The 20,862-nt window shown below is 38.9% G+C and overlaps 2 protein-coding genes across 7 annotated transcripts in view; both read left to right on the top strand.

Annotated features, from left to right (window-relative positions):
- DNA2 (DNA replication helicase/nuclease 2) overlaps positions 1–10,858 on the top strand; it is a 56,660-nt gene extending 45,802 nt beyond the window's left edge. Inside the window, exons 17-21 of the mRNA XM_007095757.3 lie at positions 70–274; positions 4,624–4,713; positions 5,522–5,704; positions 8,328–8,474; positions 9,714–10,858. Of these exons, the coding sequence (XP_007095819.2) occupies positions 70–274; positions 4,624–4,713; positions 5,522–5,704; positions 8,328–8,474; positions 9,714–9,782 (694 nt within the window). The 3' untranslated portion in view covers positions 9,783–10,858. The remainder of the gene's footprint in view (positions 1–69; positions 275–4,623; positions 4,714–5,521; positions 5,705–8,327; positions 8,475–9,713) is intronic.
- Positions 10,859–16,409: 5,551 nt separating this feature from the next.
- The window catches only part of RUFY2 (RUN and FYVE domain containing 2), a 46,649-nt gene continuing 42,196 nt past the window's right edge, over positions 16,410–20,862 (top strand). The window contains exons 1-2 of one of the 6 annotated variants that reach the window (XM_042959931.1): positions 16,410–16,558; positions 18,458–18,631. In XM_042959931.1, coding sequence (XP_042815865.1) covers positions 16,555–16,558; positions 18,458–18,631 — 178 coding nt within the window. In that variant the 5' untranslated portion in view covers positions 16,410–16,554. The other 5 variants (XM_042959933.1, XM_007095758.3, XM_042959934.1 and 2 more) reach the window with 5 other exon arrangements.

The following is a 20,862-nucleotide window of genomic DNA, read 5'->3' as shown; positions in this document are numbered from 1 at the left end:
TCAGCTATGAGTGATTTTTATGTTCGTTTTCATCTGCCAGAACTAAAATTATTTTTGTAATTCCCTTAGTAAAATTATGTCCTTAAGTAATAAACTGACATATGAAGGAAAGCTGGAGTGTGGATCAGACAAAGTGGCCAATGCAGTGATAAACCTACCTAACTTTAAAGCTGTAAAGCTGGAACTGGAATTTTATGCTGATTATTCTGAAAATCCTTGGATGATTGGAGTATTTGAGCCAAACAATCCTGTTTGTTTTCTTAATACAGATAAGGTAAAAACAACAACAAAACCTAAGTATTTTCTTTGGTTTTTCTCCTTTTGTCCTATTGTTTGTTTGTTTATAACATTAAAAAACTGTTTTTAACATTTTATGTATTTTTGAGAGAAACAGAGAATCAGTGGGGGGAGGGACAGAGAGAGAGGGAGACACAGAATGGGAAGCAGGCTCCAGGCTCTGAGCTGTCCGCACAGACCCTGATACAGGGCTTAAACCCATGAGCTGTAAGATCATGACCTGAGCTGAAGTATGATGCTTACCTGACAGAGCCACCCAGGCACCTCAAGTCCTGTTATTTAAATTCTTGAGTTTTTAATAGTGAATGCTTTAATAGAACTTACCAGTTAAAACTAGTGTATTTCTTTTACTTCAACACAAAAGAATCTTCTTTCTATTGACCCAGTATCTTTGGAAGGCACTTTATTCTGAGAATTAATAGATGTCAAAATTGACTTTTAAAGTAGGAAAGCTAGAAAGTTAACCAAAAAAAAAAAAAAAAAAAAAAAAAAAAGAAAGAGAAAAGAAAGTGAACTCAAGTGTATAATTACATTTCTTAGAAAAGAAATTGACATTGATGTTATCAAAGGGCTGGGTTTACAAATGGAGACTTTATTTTTTTAGAGGAGTTTTGGGTTCACAGCAAAATTGAGCTTGACAGTACAGATATTTCCCAAATACCACCTCTTGCCTCCACATATGCACATAAAGACCTCTTTACAAACTTGTCATTAAAGAAAATCTTCACAAGGACTTTAAATGACTTGATTCTTACTTCTAGGGACTAAGAAAAAGTTTTAACCTTGCACTTCAATAGTGTGTTTTATATAGTGCTTCTCAGCACTTGATTTGGAAGTCTTTATATGACTTCAGATAAGAATAGTTATCAATTGTATGTATGCATATAGTATAAAATAATTATATCTTTTGTTATTATGATCAATGGAGTCAGCTTTGTTAAAAATAGGGCCCCTCTTGCAAGGGAGCCTGGCTGTCTCAGTCTGTAGAGCATGCAACCCTTGATCTCAGGGTCATGAATTTGAGCCCCACATTGGGCATAGAGTTTACTTTAAAAATAAGTACGTAAGTTAAGTAAGTAAGAGGGGCGCCTGGGTGGCTCAGTCAGTTGAGCGTCTGGCTTCGGCTCGGGTCATCTCACGGTTTGTGAATTCGAGCCCCGCATCAGGCTCTGTGCTGACAGCTCAGAGCCTGGAGCCTGTTTCAGATTCTGTGTCTCCCTCTCTCCTTGCTCCTCCCCTGTTCGTGCTCTGTCTCTCTCTCTCTCTCTCTCTCTCTCTCTCTCTCTCTCACTCTCTCTGAAAAAGAAATAAACATTAAAAAAATTTTTTTTTTTTTAATAAATAAGAATAAAAATAAGACCCACCCTGTGTGCCATGATGGAATTTTCATTCTCTTGGATATTGCCCTTAACATTTCAGGTTCAAGGAGTAATAAATAGGGGCAAGTGGGCTCTGGGAAATTTTTTCAGTAAACTGATTTCACAAATGATTACATTTAGAAACCTCAATTCCAATTTTTTGGTTATAATTTACAATTATTTTCCTCACCAATCATTTTTTGTTTTTGCTACTCAGTTTTTTTCTTTCTTAGCATCAAGAATTCAAATAAAATGTATTAAAAATAATCAAGATTGGGGCATTTGGGTCTCTCAGTCCATTAAGCATCCGATTTCACCTCAGGTCATGATCTCATGGTTTGTGGGTTTGAGTCCAGCATCAGGCTGTACATTGTCAGTGCAGAATTCTCTCTCTTCCCTCTCTCTCTGCCCCTCCCCCCATGTGTATGCATGCTTTCTTCTCTCTCTCTCTCTCTCTCTCAAATAAACTTTTAAAAAAATGCAAAAAAATAAGTAAAAAATAATCAAGATTTGGGTGCCTGGCTGACTTAGTCAGCACAGCATGTAACTCTTCTTTTTTTTTTTTTTTTTAAAGATTTATTTACTTTTGAGAGAGAGAGTACAAGCCAGGGAGGGGCAGAGAGAGAAGGAGACAGAGGATCCAAAGTAGGCTCTGTACTGACAGCAGTGAGCCCCATGAGGGGCTCAAACTGAGGAACCATGAGATCATGACCTGAGCTGAAGTTGGATGATCAACTGACTAAGCCACCCAGGTGCCCTGAGCATGTGACTTTTGATCTCAGGGTCCTAAGTTCAAGCCCCATGTTGGGCAATGGGGCCTACTGTAATTAATAATAATAATAATAATAAATAATAATGTATAATCAATATCATCATCAAGATTACTTAAGAATTATGTGGGAACAAAATAGTCCTTGGAGAGTTTTACCGGGGATGGTGTAACCTGGGGAACTATGGGCTTCATTATTTGTATAAAAGGCAACAAGATGGCACAAAAATAGACACTCAGATCAATGGAACAGAATAGAGAACCCAGAAATGCACCCATAAATGTATGGCCAACTAATCTTTGACAAAGCAGGAAAGAATATCCAATGGAATAAAGACGGTCTCCAGCAAATGGTACTGGGAAAACTAGACAGTGATATGCAGAAAAATGAACCTGGACCACTTTGTTATACCATACACAAAAATAAACTCAAAAAAGGATGAAAGACCTAAATGTAAGACAGGAAGCCATCAAAATCCTAGAGGAAAATTCAGGCAAAAACCTCTTTGACCTCGGCTGCAGCAACTTCTTACTCAGCACGTCTCCCGAGCCAAGGGAAACAAAAGCAAAAATGAACTACTGGGACCTCATCAAAATAAAAAGCTCCTACACAGCGAGGGAAACAATCAGCAAAACTAAAAGGCAAGTGACGGAATGGGAGAAGATATTTACAAATAACATTATCCAATAAAGGGTTAGTATCCAAAATCTATAAAGAATTTACCAAACTCAACACCCCAAAACACAAATAATCCAGTGAAGAAATGGGCAAAATACATGAATAGACACTTCTCCAAAGAAGACATCCAGATGGCCAGCTGACACATGAGAAAATGCTCCACATCACTCATCATCAGGAAAATACAAACCAAAACCACAGTGAGATATCCCCTCACCCCTGTCAGAATGGCTAACATTAACAACTCAGGCAACAACAGATGCTGGCGAGGATGCGGAGAAAGAGGATCTCTTTTGCATTGCTGGTGGGAATGCAAGCTGGTGCCACCACTCTGGAAAACAGTATGGAGGTTCCTCAAAAAATTAAAAATAGAACTACCCTACAACCCATCAATTGCACTACTAGGTATTTATCCAAGAGATGCAGGTATGCTGTTTCAAAGGAGCATGCACACCCCAATGTTTATAGCAGCACTATCAACAATAGCCAAAGTATGGAAAAAGCCCAAATGTCCGTCATCTCATGAATGGATAAAGAAGATGTGGTGTATATCTATATACAATGGAGTGTTACTCGGCAATCAGAAAGAATGAACTCTTGCCATTTGCCACTACGTGAATGGAACTAGAGGGTATTATGCAAAGCGAAATTAGTCAGTTGGAGAAAGGCAAATATCATATGACTTCACCCATATGAGGACTGTAAGATACAAAACAGATGAACATAAGAGAAGGGAAGCAAAAAGAATATAAAAGCAGGGAGGGGGACAAAACATAAGAGAGTCTTAAATATAGAGAAGAAACAGGGTTGTTGGAGGGGTTGTGGGAGGAGGGATGGGCTAAATGGATAAGGGCACTAAGGAATCTACTGAAATCATTGTTGCACTATATGCTAACTAATTGGGATGTAAATTTAAAAATAAGTAAATTATAAAAGTAAAAAATAAAAGGCAACAAGAATATGGAAAGAGAACAGATATTAGGGTCAGATCTAGGTTTGAATCCTAGTGCTATGATTTATTGTGAAGTCTTGGGCAAGTTACTTATCTTTTCTAGCTTCTGATGCTTATAAACTGGGAGATAACAAAGGAAGTTATGTGAAGCCCAATGTGTGGTCAGCTTTCACAGAGATTTTAATCTGAACTGTAGGATGTTTAAGATGGGCTGCCTCTGGGTGACTTTCTGAAAGTGGCTAATGTCATTCATTTTTATTCTTTTACCTTCAACTTTTATTTTTAATTTTTTTTAGAGAGCTGGAGTGAGTGGGGGAGAGGGGGAGAGGGAGAGAGAATCCCAAACAGGCTCCATGCTGAGCACGAGTCTCAATCCCAGGACCCCTGGCATCATGACCTGAGCTGAAATCAAGAGTTGGGTGCTTAACCAACTGAGCTACCCGAGCACCCCATCTTTTACCTTCAGTTTTTAAAATGACAATATTTTTCACTGGTCTCCACAGCTGGTTGTTTAGTCTCTATGGCTACCTGTGTACTGACAGTACTCTTAACCTATTTTTCTTTTTAGGTTCCAGCACCAGAACAAGTTGAAAAGGGTGGTGTGAGCAATATAACAGAAGCCAAACTAATAGTTTTCCTGACCTCAGTGTTTATTAAGGTAATTTAAATTTTAATTTTGAGGGCTAATTAATTTTAAAGTGAAATGCAGTATAATGTTAGAATGCAAGGAACGTAAGAATTAACGTTAATCCTTGTTCATTAAGATGCAGCCTGATTGCTTTTGTTCTGTTTTGAGAAAACTATCTAGGATATAATTTTTTATAATGGTAATTTGGGTTTCCATTTAGGTTAATTTTTTGTAACATCAGATAATTATGATTGTGTCATGTCGGGTTGTAGTCAGTATGATCAGTATGGTTGGGGATTGGAAACTTCAATGTAAGGGATAGCAGGCTATAATGTATTTTTTGTACTTTTTTTTTTAAATGGCAGCACTGTTGTAGTGGCATGCAAACCATTATACTGCCATGAATCAATAAAAATCAAGGGAGCCATGTTTGAGGAAATTACTTAAAAATTTTGTTTAATGTTTATTCATTTTTAAGAGACACAGAGCACAAGCAGGGGTGAGGCAGGGAAAGAGGGAGACAGAATCTGAAGCAGCCTCCAGGCTCTGAGCTGTCAGCACAGAACCCAATGTGGGGCTCAAACTCACATGAACTGTGAGATCATGACCTGAGCCGAAGTTGGATCCTTTAACCGACTGAACCACCCAGGCGCCCTGAGGAAATTATTTAATCTCAGGAAATACAGATATAGATTTAGAGCAAATTTAGCAATTGTATTTACTCCTTGCAACAAGAGGATCTGTTATAAACATTAATTGGGCACACATTTAACAAGTTTAGTAAAGCTTTAACAGAAATCAGGATTTTCATTTTCATTGTGTTTTTTTTTCTGTTTAGGCTGGATGTAAACCCTCTGATATTGGTATTATTGCACCATACAGGCAGCAGTTAAAGATCATCAATGATTTATTGTCCCATTCTTCTATTGGAATGGTCGAAGTTAACACCGTAGATAAATACCAAGGAAGAGACAAAAGTATCATTCTAGTAACTTTTGTTAGAAGTAATAAAGATGGACCTGTGAGTTCATTGTATTTTCTTCTGATTTATTTGGGACATTTTTTTCTTTTCTTTTTTTTAGGTTGTGGTAAAAATGTAATGTAAAATTTTAGATCATCACCATTTTTCAATTTACAGTTCAGTGGTGTTAAGTTTATTCATAGTGTTTTGCAACAGATCTCCAGAACTTTTTCATTTTGAGAAATTGAAACTCTATACCCATGAATAACAACCTTCCAATTCTTTGTCCCTCCAGTCTCTGGTAACCGTCATTCTGCTTTCTGTCTCTGAATTTGACTGCCATAGTCACCTCATTTAAGTGGACTTGTACAGTATTTGTCCTTTTGTACTTGGCTTGTTTCATTCGGCGTGGTATTTTCGAGGTTCATCCACTGTGTAGTATGTCAGAAGTTTGTTCCTTTTTAAGACTGAATAATATTGCATTGCATGGAAAGGGCACCTTTTGTTTGTCTGCTCATCCATCAGTGAATATTTGGGTTGCTTCCATCTTTTGGCTGTTGTGTTTGGGGCATTTTAAACATAGAGGCATCCTTCGATATACTCTTAATTTTATATGTAATTCCAGGGTTTGTTTGTTTTGTTTTGTTTTGTTTTTTGCATTTTTACCTCTTTTTGATTCCTGTTTCTAGATTATATGAGATACCTTCATAAGGTTCTAAAAATATATGTAGTAAAAAGTCTCCTTTCTACCAGTTCCTCTTCCACTCAGTTCTCACCTTTACAGATAATCAGAATTTTTTTTTAATGTTTGTTTATTTATTTTGAGAGAGAGATAGAGAGCATGCATGCACATGTGTGGTGGTTGGGGAAGGGCAGAGAGAGAGAATCCCAAACAAGCTCCACACTGTGAGCACAGAGCCTGATATGGAGCTTGGACCCATGAACCATGAGATCATGGACCCAAGCTGAAATCAGATGCTCAACCAACTGAGCCACCCAAGTGCCCCTGTTTTTTATTTTTTAATTTTAATTTCAGTATAGTTAACATACAGTGTTATATTAGTTTCACACTTGTGATACAGTGATTCAACAATTCTATACATTACTCAGTGCCCATGGTGATCATGTACTCCTACTTCCCTTTACCTATTTCATATATCCCTCTACCCACCTCCCCTCTGGTAACCACCAGTTTGTTTTTTAAGAGTTAACAGTCTGGTTTTTTGTTTGTCTTTTTTCTTTGTACATTTGTTTTGTTTCTTAAATTCCACATATGAGTGAAATAATATAGTATTTGTCTTTCTGTGACTTATTTCACTTGGCGTTAGACCCTGTAGATCCATCCATGCTGTTGCAAATGGCAAGATTTCTTTCTTTTTTATGGCTCACAAGTATTCCGTATGTTTATATACCAATCCATTGATCTATCAGTGGGTACTTGGGCTGTTTCCATAATTTGGCTGTTGTAAATAATGCTTAATAATCATTAGGGTACATACAAATTAGTGTTTTTGTATTCTTTGGTTAAATACCTAGTAAGTAGTGAAATTACTGGATCATATGGTAATTCTATTTTTAATTTTTTGAGGAACCTCCATTCTGGTGAGTACAGAGACTGATTCGGATCCTCTGTCTGCCCCCTCTCTCTGCCCCTCCCCTACTCATGCTCTCTCTCTCTCCCTCTCTCAAAAATAAACACTAAAAACACATATACATGAAAACATATACATATATCTATATAGATAGATATTTTGATAGATATACACATACACACAAACCATGACACTTATATACAATAAGAAACTATGCAACTGTAAGAACAGAATGAAGTCTCTTTCTGTGTATCGACATGGAAAGATCTGTAAGCTATTTTTTAAGTGAACAAAGGAAAGTCCATTAGAGTATATACATTACCTTCTGTGTAAAAAAAGGGAAATATGAATACTGATTCATATCTGTTTGCATAAAGGAATTATAGGTTACCAAAAAAAAACCCAAATTGTATACAACTCAACACCAAAAAAACCAATCCAACTAAAAAATGGGCAGAAAACAGGAATAGACATTTCTCCAAAGACATGCAGATGGCCAATAGACACATGAAAAGAACATTAATTATCAAGGAAGTCAAAATCAAAATCACAATGAGGTATCACCTCACACCTGTCAGAATGGCTAAAATCAAAAACACAAGGAACAACAGGTGTTGGTAAGAATGTGGGGAAAAAGGAACCCTCATGCACTGTTGGTAGGAATGCAAACTGGTGTAGCCACTGTGGAAAAAGCAGACAGCCAGATGCAGGGCTTGAACTTACGAACCACAAGATCATGACCTGAGCTGAAGTTGGATCCTTAACCGACGAAGCTACCCGGTCAGTTTAATCATTCCTCTGAGTCTTCTGCTATTACACGTTTTCATTGCTGTAACCAACAATGTTATAATGAGTGGATTTAGCTTCAGTTCCTTAAATTACAGCTAGGATATTGCACCCAAGATAAAATATTTGTAAGTTGGTGTTGTGAACAAGTTTTTCCAACTGCCTATAGAATTTTAAATGTGTTGGTGAATCTTTTCTGCACTATATGCTTAAAGTAGGAAAATAGTTCACAACAAACTGTTCTTTGCTATAACAAACTTAAATATATAAGAAAACTCAAATAAATTGAAAATTATTTCTTTCAGCTTGGTGAACTCCTGAGAGATTGGCGACGTCTTAATGTTGCTATAACCAGAGCCAAACATAAACTGATTCTTCTGGGATGTGTACCCTCACTAAACCGCTATCCTCCTTTGGGGAAGTTACTTCATCATCTAAACTCAGAAAAATTAATATCCTTTTTGTTTTGTATATGGTCACATTTGTGCTTTGTGAGTATTTTATGTACTTGTATAATTAAAACTTAGTGTCCTGTGTTTTCTATGGGCATATTTCAAAGACCTGATTTTACAAAGGAAAGAGAGAAAACAATTGTCAGGAAGTTATTTTATTTTACTTTAATTTATTATTTTATTTTTATTTTTTTTTTATTTTATTTTTATTTTATTTTATTTTAATTTAATTTAATTTAATTTTATTGTTTATTTATTTTGAGAGAGAGACAGAGAGAGGGAGCAGGGAGGGTGCAGAGACAAGAGAAAGAATCCCAAGCAGGGTCCACACTGTCCATGCACACAGAGCCCAACAGAGCCCAACGTGATGTTCAAACTCACAGTGAGATCGTAACCTGAGCCGAAACCATGAATCAGAGGCTTAACTGACTGAGCCACCCAGGCACCCCTATTTTATTTTACTTTATCATTATTATTTTTTTAAGTAGGCTCCATGCCCAGTGTGGACTCCAACATGGGGCTTGAACTCACAACCCTGAGATCAAGACCTGAGTTCAGATCAGGTTTGGACACTTAACTGAGCCACCCAGGTGCCCTGTCACAGGAAGTAATTTTAAGCAAAAACTGAAATAATGAAGGTGATGGAGAAGGATGATTTGTGAAGGGAGAAAGGGAAGAAAAGGGACTTGATCTGCTGCCCTAGGAGCAGAATGCATGTTTCTTAGAACACATCTAGGAAAAGTGGTTACCCCTTCTGGATCCTCTCACAATAATTTATAATTATTTTTCTTTAATCTGGAACAAAACATTAATATAAACAAAAAGGGGTGCCTGCATGGCTCAGTCAGTTAAGCATCTGGACTCTTGATTTTGACTTAGTTCATGATCTCACGATTATGAGATCCAATCTGTGAGACTGAGCTCTGAGTCAGTCCCCTCTTTTTGCCCCTCCCCTGCTCGTGCTCTCGTGTGGAAAAATTAAATTAAAAGAATTAAAAAATGGAGAATTATTCCTAGTCATATTATGGGTTATTAAGATAAATCATCTTTTAAAAAATTATATGAAGGTCTTAGGCTATGATATATAAACCTTATTGCTTACGTACATTATTATCCATAGAATGCCATAAAATTTTTTTAGCAGTTCTTTAAACCAAATTACAAAATGTTGAATAATGTCATAAATGTCTTCCTGCAATTCCATTTTGTGTTAAGTATATCTTCCTTAATTTATTTTACATCATGGATCTTCCATCAGAGGAACATGAAAGTCTTTGTCATGTATTAGGTGGTTTTCAAAGAAGATAAAGCACTGTTTTCCTTGCTTTTCTTTTACTGGCATAGTGATCTTCTCTAAATATTACCTGTTATTTGTAATTTGGATATGCTGTGAAAAGTGTCTGGTTAGACTATGAAGATCACTTTTATCCCAAGGATATGAAATAATGTAAAATGTACTCTGCTCAGAGTTCCAGTTGTTTTTTTTTTTTTTTTTTTGGTATAATCTTTTAAACATAAAGTTCTATCACTATGCAGAATTTAACACAGTATTGTTTCAGTATAAGTGTACCCCAAACTGAAAAGTATGTTTATATGTGTGTATGTTTTTGTGTGACCTAGAAAGAGTTTGACAAATTTTTACCAGCTTTATTGATGGATTAACTCTAGGATCTGAGAAACTATAAGTCTAAAATTTCAATACTAATTTGATTTTATAGGTTTTTATCATATTTTGCTCATTCTTTAAGAGATTAGGGAAAGAAAATTATTTGTTTTTTGTTACCTAAGCACAGCCTTATGATGATGAGGACACAGGTGTGATTCTTTTCTGTGTTTTGAGATCTCTGATCCAAAGACCATTTTGCAGGATTTTTCCCCTGACTATTGCTTTTTGGTATAAGGTATATTTTTACTTTAAATCTAGTCTTTTAAACTATTAATTATAAATTTATTATTTCTCCCTAATTCCTGATTGCCCCTTAATCTCCCACTTGTTATTTTCAGTAGATTTTGATATAAAAGAAAATAATTCTTTTGAGAAGTTTTGTTTGCTGAATTGATGATAAAAAGTTTATTTTCACCTATTGTTCATATGACCCTTTGTTTTGAGACACTACTCAGTTTTCTCTCTCTCTCTCTTTTTTTTTTCCTTGGGAATAAAGATATTTTTGTAAAATAATTGCCTCAAAATGCTTAAGTTAAGTAAATGGTGATCAATTTTAACTTTACTGTATCCATCTTCTGTGGGAGGATATCTCTCTCATGGTTGTATTTTTTTTTTTAATGAATGTTAAATGTGTTAAAATTGTTGCTTCTACCTCACCTCACATGTTCCTTAAAAATTACTTGAAGTTTTTTATTAAATAAATTGTTTTCTACTGTTAGACCTTAGTATGTCAATTATTAATCCTGATTACTAATTAAGTTCAGGGTTGCCCAGCATTTTTTCAGGTAGTAACAAGTGAAATGTTGATAATGCTGTAAAGCTGTATATAAATACTTCTGTAGCACAAAAATGGAAACCATTCTTTTGGCAGGGAAAGAAAAGGCTTTTTGGAGAAGGTATCTTATTAAAGTCTGGTAAAGACTGGGTAGAATTGCATAAATTGTAGACAAATCTAGATAGAGGGTACAACAAATGGGAAAAGGAAAAGAAATGTATAGGCAACAGCAAAAATAGTTTAGTATAGTTAAAAGAAACATACAAGGAAGTATTAGAGACCATGGATTACAGACCATGGTTCCCAATACTGGCCCATGAAAGCAATTTTAATAGGTTACAAACAGCTTTGCTTTTAAAGGAAAAGAGTGGAAAATATTAGGGTATATCACATATAAAAAAGACACAAAAGGGGTGCTGGAGTGGCTTGGTCAGTTGAGCATCTGGCTCTTGATTTCGGCTTAGGTCGTGATCCCAGGGTTGTGGGATCAATCCCTGTCGGGCTCTGCACTGGGCATGGAGACTGCTTAAGATTCTCTCCCTTTTTCCCTCTGCTCCTCTTCCCTGCTGCCTCTCTCTCTCTCTCTCTCTCTCTCTCTCTCTCACTCTCTCAAAAAAAAAAAAACACAAAAGTAGAACAGTAAACTCCTGTATATATATATACTCATCACCCATATGTAATATACCCATCACCCATATGTAATAGAAGATTTTGCTGCAATATTTTCAATATTCTTTTTCCCCTTTGCTGAGATGTTTTAAAGCAAATTCTAGATGTCCTCTAATTTCACTGCTATACTTCAGTATGTGATGAGCTTTTTAATTTTTTAAATTTTTATTATTTTTTAAAAGTATGTATTTTTGAGAGAGAATGTGTGTGCATGCATCAGCGGGAATGGGGCAGAGAGAGAGGGAGATGGGCAGTCTCTGGGCTATCCATGCAGAGCCCAACATGGGGCTCGAACTCATGAACCATGAGATCATGGCCTGAGCCGAAGTTGGATGCTCAAGCAACTGAGCCACCCAGGTGCCCAGTGATGAGCTTTTAAAAAATAGTATTTTTGTTATATGATGATATTAGTAAGCTTAAAAACCTAGATTGTTAGCTTTAGTAAATCAAGGGCTTAGAATAGATTAATATTCTACTTTAATCCTGTTAATTTAGTTTAAACATAGACACTAAATTCCAATTCTTTTCAACACCAGGGGACTAGAATACCCAGCAAATGTATATTTTGGGGCTTAAGAATATCTACCTCGGGGCGCCTGGGTGGCTTTGTCGGTTAAGCGTCCGACTTCGGCTCAGGTCATGATCTCACGGTCCGTGAGTTCGAGCCCCGCGTCGGGCTCTGTGCTGACAGCTCAGAGCCTGGAGCCTGCTTCAGATTCTGTGTCTTCCTCTCTCTCTGCCCCTCCCCTGTTCGTGCTTTGTCTCTCTCTGTCTCAAAAATAAATAAACGTTAAAAATTAAAAAAAAAAAAAAGAAAAGAAAAAAAGAATACCTCAAAGGGAGAATTTATTTGCTTGCTTTAAATAAAACTGGTCTATTGCTGAATTAAATATCTTTCCTACTTGTCACCTATAAAGTCCCTGGAGGAAAAGCAACCTAGGAAATAAAGCTCTTTTCCTTTGTTTTCATGGTTCTATAAAATAAGTACTTAATTTTATATGCTTTCTCAAATGCACTTAGAATACAAATACTTCCTTCTTTACCCATCACTTGGAGAGAAGAAAAATGAACAAGTCAGTCATATTTCAATATTTAATAGCAAGATAGAAGGGGTTAGACTTGTAATGAGTTTTAGACTCCTTGGAACACTAAAAACTTCCTGTATTTTGATATATGAAAATCAAGCCAATTTGTATTGGCTCAAATTCTGGTTCTGTCCCTTAGTTCTCTGAATAGAGAGGCAAGCTATTTAACCTTTCAGAGTTTAGTTTCATCTGCAAAATGGAGCTAATTCTATCCTCATAGAGTGGTTTTGAAAATGAAAAAGACTCTGGCCTAGGAACTGATGTATAATTACATGCTCACTAATAATAGAGGGGGCATGGAAGATCAGTGGCGAAAGGATAATGGAATAGTTGTCTACACATAAGGAAAACGTGAAATTTGATCCTGTTTCACACCATTCACTAAAATCAATTCTGGGTGCAACAACAGGCCTAAACATGAAAGATGAAGCTATGTAACTCTTAAAAGAGAGTACCTTCATGACCTTGAGGTGGGGAGGATTTCTTAAGACAGTAAAGCATAAACCATAAATTCAACTACAAGAACAGTAAGAATTTATATTTATCAAAGTCTCTATACAGAGAAAATATTAGAAAATGACAACACATAATTGACACCAAACTAGTATGTAGAATATTAAGTAACATGTACAGGCCAATAAGAAAAAGATAGGGCAAAAGAAAAATTGGCTAAAGACCTGAACAGTTTCTTTGCAAAGGAGAAACTCCAAATATTAAGCATGGGGGAAGTGCTCAGTATCATCCGTAAAATAATGAGATACATACAAAATAGACCCATCATACAATCGCTTACCTAGAAGATTGGCCAGAAAAGAAATTCTCACAATTCTAAGCATTAGAACGAACATAGAGCAACAGAAAAACCAAACTGCTGATACATTTTGAGAAAAGTTTTAAAAAGTTTGTCAGTAAATTTTTTTTAATGTTTATTTATGTTTTGAGAGACCTAGAGCATGAGTGGGGGAGGAGCAGAGAGGGAGGAAGACAGAATCCAAAGCAGGCTCCAGGTTCTGAGCTGTCAGCACACAGCCTGATGCGGAGCTCAATCCCATGAACCGTGAGATCGTGACCTCAGCCAAAGTCAGAAGCTTAACTGAGCCATCCAGGTGCCCCAGTAAATTTTTTTAATTTTTTATGCTTATTTATTTTTGAGAGAGAGTACGTACACATACACGAGTGGGTTAGGGAGAGAGAGAATTCCAAGTGGGCTCTGCGCTGACAGCAGAGGTGGAGCTTGAACTCACAAACCCCGAGATCATGACCTGAGCCAAAATCAAGAGTCGGATGCTTAACTAACTGAGCCACCCAGACTCCCCAAGTTTGTCATTAAATAAAAGGAAAGGCATACCTTATTTATTTTGAGAGAGTGTGTGCAGAGCGGGGCTCAAACTCACCAGCCATACTCATAAACTGTGAAATCATGACCTGAGCCAAAATCAAGAGTCAGATGCTTAACCAGCTGAGCCACCTATGTGCTCCTATTCTTAACGGGATGTCCTACTGACTCTCTTGCACATTGGCATAAGGATATATCATACAACCTGGAAACCCTACAACCTGGAACTTGGACATGATTGATGTTGAACAAAAGAAGTGTAATAAAATTCATGTTACTCCATTTGTGAAAAGCTTACAAACAGGAAAAATAAACTACTTGGTTTAGGGGAACATATTTGCATGGTAGAAACAGCAAAGCAAGGAAATGATTCTCATAAAAGCCAGAATAGTATTTACCTAGGGGGATGATGAATGGGGGCTAGGTGAATGGTGAATGGGTCCATCCTGTGCTCACTGATCTGGTGGTAGTCACCCAGCTGTTCATTTTATAATGATTCTTTAAACTTGTAGAGAGCGAGTTACTTATGTCCAGCAATAACCAAGCAGTTAAGGGTACTGCAGCAATCAGATATTTGAGGAGACCAGCACCTGCTGACTGTACCCCAGTACAAGTCTGATAACAAGCAGAAGCAGAGGAGCTCTGCAGGAGCCGAAGACTGATTAAATTCCTTTAAAAAAGAGAGGATTGGGCCACCTGGGTGGCTCAGTTGGTTAAGCATCTGACTTCAGCTCAGGTCATGATACTGTGGTTCACAAGTTCCAGCCCTGGATGGGGCTCTCTGCTGTCAGTGTGGAGCTCGCTTTGGACCCTCTGTCCTTCTCTCTCTGCCCCTCCCCTGCTTGTGCACTCTCAAAAATAAACATTTTTAAAAAATTAAAAAGGGGCATCCGCATGGCTCAGTCGGTTAAGCATCTGACTTTGGCTGAGTCTGAGCCCCAAGTCCGGCTCTGTGCTGACAGGTCAGAGCCTGGAACCTGCTTGGGATTCTGTGTCTTCCTCCCTCTACCCCTCCCCCACTCATGCTTGGTCTGTCAAAAATAAATAAAAACATTAAATAAAAAAAGGGAGGATATTTTAGCAAACTGTCAAGACATCTCAGACACCCCTCTGTGAACACTTTAAAAAGGCAGCTGCTGCTGAAGGCTCTGCCTGATGGATCTCAGAACAAAACTGAGATCCTTCAGTGCTTGAACATAATATGTAAATATTAAGAGGTGACCCAACAAGACTGAGGCTTTATCTCAACTGCACACCCACAGACTTCTGGTTTGGTTTGTTAACTTCCTACTGGCTGTGTTATCTTTTGTTGTGTGACTTGTAAACCCCAGTTTAATCACGTGGTGAAATGTCATTGAGTTCAGAATCCTGAACTTGTTTTATAATTATGTTAATCTTGTTTTATGACTGAATAAGGCTGACATTGTGGAAAAACACAACTCGTGTTTGTATCTTTATAGCTTGCTCCTGACACTGCATATATGTTTTATACTTTTTTCTCTATGTATGATTATCTCACAGTAAAGAAAATTAAAAACCAAAAGAAATAAACATAACAGAACTATACTGGCCAAGGTGTTGAAGAGACAGAGCCCCATTTTCATGAAATTTCTCGGTCTTTCTGGCTCCGCCACTGTCTTAACAATTGCTGATCTAACTAGGTAATAGCTTAAGTTTCCCAGGCTTAACCTACCGTCATGTGCCCATGTGGGTTTTTTTTCCTCTTAACAAAATTTTTTTTTTTGAGTTTATTTTTGTGAGAGAGACAGAGTGTGAACACGGCAGGGGCAGAGAGCAAGGAAGACAGAATCTGAAGCAGGCTCCAGGCTCTGAGCGATCAGGATAGATCCTGATGCGGGGCTTGAACTTGCAGTGAAAGCATGACCTGAGCCAAGGTCGGATACCTAACGGACTGAGCCACCCAGGTGCCCCTTTACATGAGAAACAGGTAGCTTTATCTCTACCTCTGTCCCTTGATTAGTGTGGCCCTTACCCCTGCCGGTGTATTTACTAGTTTAAAAGTCGTTTTGGGGCTGCTTAGTTGCAGCAGATTTCTGCCTACTGTTAACTGCTTCAGATTTTCTAAATTCTGCTCCCCTAAGTTTGAGAAGAGTGAAGGGAAGCGGTCAGGTGTGTCAGATGAACCCCGCCCCCGTGTGGATGAAAACGTTTGCACGTGGCTCGCACCCTTTGGCAAAGCGGCCCCAGCGCGCCAGCGAAGCCCCCGGGTGAGAGACTGGTGGTCCGGCCGGTGACCAGCCTCAGGCTCCTCACACGCGAGGTCACCTTCACGCTCCTCTCCCTTCTCCTTCCGGTCCGACTGGACGCGAGGAGGCCTGGCGAGGGCGGGTTTCTCTCCCGCCGGTTGCAGGCCCCGCGGCCCCCCACTCGCGGCGCCGCGGGACCGCCCGGGCGTCCTCCCGCCGCCGGGAGCGCTGTGGGCCGCGGCAGGCCTGGTGGCAGACGCCGTGGCGGCCGCCGCGCGCCTGAAGGAATCTGCTGGCGGGGCCCAGGGCGTCCCCGCCCGAGACCGCGCCGCCGTCGCCGCCATGGGTAAGGGGAGCGGACCGAGAGCGGACCCTGGGCTCTCCGTCCTAGGACGCGGCCGGGCGAGGAGGACCCGTGGTGATAGGCACCGAAGCCTCGGGTCGCCACTGGGGCCCGAGTCCGGGCCTGGACCAGGGCGGGGGCAGCCGGGGACTCGGGGGTGCCGGGGATCGCCATGGCAACGCGCGGCCGCCCCTTGTTGCCTCCCGACCCCGCCCGGGTTCTAGGGCCTAATGGCCGAGGGCTCCTTGTCTGACGACTTCCAAGGGGCGAAGCCAGGGTCGGCCAGGGGGCCGCTCCCGGGTCGGTGGAACAGCCGCGGACGGGCGATGACTTTTCAGGTTTGGGGGTGGCGGAGGGAAGACGCGTCTCAGGTTTTGGCTTGGGTGCCCGACGCCAAGGGCGGGAGAGGTGCAGCGATGCAGCGCAGGACCCCGGGTGAGCCCTCCGTGGGGAACCTGGGGCGCCCCTTGCCCTTTGGGCAGCCTTACTGCAGGGAGGCAGGGAGGGGACCCTGGGCCCGGGCGAGATGAGGGGACTGGCCCTTGGCCTTGTTGGGGCTGCGAAGAGCCGGACACATCTTCGAGCCCGGGCGGGGCGCGGTCGGCGTGTAAAGGCTCCCGGGCGAGGAAGCTGCGGGCGCGGAGCATGGACCTGCCTCGGAGCAGCTGTAAAGGCGCCTTTTGTCTGCTTGTCCCTTCACAAGTTACGGATCGTGATCCACACTGTTAAGAAAAATGAGAATTGGTACAGATTATGAAACATCAAGTGGTTTCCGAAAAATGAGGGAATCATACCACGATGCAGATTTGAAGGAGTGATGTGTGTGCAGATTTTCCACCAGTTAGCTTGGTCATAGCTGTTGTGGGTGTTTGCATTTTTAGTTGCTTAGAATTCTGACTCAGGTTTCACCCTTAGCTCAGAACTTGAATACTGGATCATTGGAAACCCTGGACTTTTGTTCAATAGAGGAGGAACGGACACTTGGTTCACTTGGACTAGTAGATTTGCCAGAGATTATGAAAGGTTATACTAAGTGCTTTCATTTTTCTGCACTTCATTTTGTCATCTGTGTTGGCTGTAAATATTCCTGCCTGTCACAACAGTGGTGAGAATAGGGGGAAACATCTGAATTTCTAAATTAAGAATAAAATTTGTGGGGAAGAAAAAGAGTTTTGTGATATGAAAATATCAATTAAAAATCAGCTTTTTTTTTTTAAATGTATCTGTTAACTTAGTTTTTGACTGAATCAGCTGTGTGGAAGGGCAGGGAACTTAAATGTGAAATAAGGACTCTGCTTTTATTTCCTCTGGGAAAATAAAGGAGTCATGAAATACGGAACTACAGTAGCAATGAAAAAACAAGATGGAAAGAGGGCTAAAATGAAAGAATTGAATGGCTTTGCCTGTATCCCCTTATTTGTCCAGTTGTTTTTATTTACCTGTCATATTTATAGATGATACTGTAATTTTAAAATTGTAATTGCCTTTTATTGCCAGTTCTGAACATTTTTTGCCTTGAGATTCATCCTTGGACTACTGCTGTCCACCTTTTGCATGAGACTCTTAAATATGTTATTACTCCAATCTTAGCTCCAGAAGTCATTAAAAAAAAATCAAAATTCATTCTCCCTGAAGAGGTACCACAAAAAGTAAAATAAATACCAGAAAATAACAAATTTGCATGGTCTTGAGAATAATCCATAAACTGTGTCTTGGGTAGGCATGGTAATGTTCTATGGTGTGTGTGAGAGACAAAAAGAGAAAGTGTGGGTTAGTTAGGGAGACTAATTTGTCAACCAGAGAAAAACAGCATTGTTCATTTTATAGCAGAATGAAAGGGTTTATATGTTTTTCAATGTCATGTCTTGCAAATGATGATGGACTCCTTTCTTGTGCTTTCAGCTACAAAAGACCCCACAGCTGTAGAGAGAGCAAACTTGTTAAACATGGCTAAGTTGAGTATCAAAGGACTCATTGAATCTGCTCTGAGCTTTGGCCGCACTTTGGATTCTGACTATCCCCCCTTGCAGCAGTTCTTTGTTGTTATGGAACATTGTCTGAAACATGGTCTTAAAGGTATCATGAGATTAAAAAAAAAAAAAACTAATTAACTTATAATCCCCTGTTCCATCTTAAACATCCTGGAAAATGTGATATTTGTTGAGGCCATAATTATTGTTACTTTACATTTGAAAAATACTGGGTGGGTTGGTTTTGGGAGAAAACAGCCCACTGCTTTATGTTTTCTTAAATAAGTTGTCTTCGGAAAATGCCTACGTAGGGGCTCCTTGGTGTCTCATTTGGTTAAGCGTCTGACTCTTGGTTTTGGCTCTGGTTCATTAGATCGAGCCCACATTGGAGCCTGTTTGGGAATCTCTCTCTACCTCTTTCTGGCCCTGCCCTGCTCTGCTCATTCTCTCTCAAAAAAAAAAAAAAAAAAAAGATGCCTACTTAGTGTTTTTTAAAAACATTTTCCATTTCCTCCCCCCCCCCAACATATTCTGAAGTGATTTGTTTTCTAGGGGAATTACAGAGTTATTTAAAAAATTTTAAGCTTAAAACAATGTTAAAATTAAAAAAAAAATTAAGCTTAGTGATCCCAATATGAAGTCTTACTACTACTTTCAGTCCTATTGAACAAATACATTAAAATAGTTGATTGTTGGGGCATCTGGGTGGCTCAGTCGGTTAAGAGTCCCAGTTAGGCTCAGGTCATGATCTTGTGGTAGGTCAGTTCAAGCCCCGCGTCAGGCTCTGTGCTGACAGCTCAGAGCCTGGAGCCTGCTTCAGATTCTGTGTCTCCCTCTCTCTCTGCCTCTTCCCCACTCATGCTGTCTCTCTCTCAAAAATAGACATTAAAAAATTTTTTAAAAAAATAGTTGATTGTTGAAATATAAACCTCCTTGGGACCCTGAAAGAGATCTAGAAAGATTTTCTTCTGGATTGGGTTATCGTAGAAATGTGAGTGTTCCCTGGAAATGATGATAATAGTGGATATTGTATTCTTCTACACAGTTGAATTTATTGTTACTTGTGAAATGTTTATATTATATTTAGTTATTTAATATACATTGTGTAATAACTATTCTTTTACTTATTGCATTAACAGTTGTTGGTAGTTTTGGTCTCTACTTCTTTTGATCAGCTGTGTAGGGGCTCTGTGAGTAAAAGTTTATACCCAAGTGACTATTATAATGCAAAAGAAGCTTGCCTGGTTCCTTGTTGGTATAGTATGAACCTGGTTAAGTTGGGCAGACCTAGAAGTTCTGACTAAGGGGCAGGAAAGTGAGGATCAATGTCAACAGCAGAAGAGGTTTACATAAAATTGAGAAGGAGCCTTGACATCGAAATTTGAGACTCTATGTGATGTTATTAAAGTACTAACTTCTTTTTTTAATTAAAAATTTTTATTGAGATATAATTAACATTATTTTCAGGTATACAACATATATTTTTCATTATTTTCAGGTATACAGCATAATATGATATTTTTATGTATTGTGAAATGATCACCACAATATGGTGATATCCATCACCATACATAGTTACAATTTTTTTCTTTTGATGAACTTTTAATATTTACTCTCTTAGCAACTTTCAAATATATGACAGTATTATTGTAGTCATCATGCTGTACATTACATCCTTATGGCTTACTTATTTTATAACTGGAAGTTTATACCTTTTGACTACCTTTTACCCATTTCCTTTGCCTCCACTCTCTGCCTCTGGCAACCACCACTCTGTTCTGGTTTTTATTTTGTTTCTTTTAGATTCCACTTTTTCTTCAATTGAGGATGAAGTAATTTTTTAAAATTTTATTTATTTTGAGAGAGAGAGAGTGTGCACACAGGTGCATGCGGTGGGAGGGGCAGAGAGAGAGGGAGAGACAGAGTCCCAGGGCTCCATGCAGGGCTTGATCTCACAAATTGAGATCTTGACCTGAGCTGAAACCAACAGTCGGATGTTCAACCCACTGAGCCACCCAGGTGCTCTGAAAACAAAGTAATTCTTAAAAATTGTGTAAAGAATAGTGAAATCTACTCTTTTTGTACATGAACCAAACAACATAGAAGCACATAGAACAAAAACTGTTTCCTTCATTCTCTTCCTTGTCTATTCCTTGTCATTGTTCTAGCTCTTTTCTGTTTTGTTTTGTTTTTTCTTTTACTGTATATAGAATTATGCTATAAGTATTATTCTGTGACTTTGTTTTAAAAGATTGGTGATATGGTTTGGAGATCTTTCCATTTACATAGAGCTCTTTATCACATTTTTAATGGCTCTATAAAGTTTCATAGTATATG

Source organism: Panthera tigris, chromosome D2 (genome assembly GCF_018350195.1).
Source record: "Panthera tigris isolate Pti1 chromosome D2, P.tigris_Pti1_mat1.1, whole genome shotgun sequence".
Lineage (NCBI taxonomy): Eukaryota > Metazoa > Chordata > Mammalia > Carnivora > Felidae > Panthera > Panthera tigris.
Note: the sequence above shows the minus strand (reverse complement) of the source record. Positions and strands in the feature narration are given on the sequence as shown.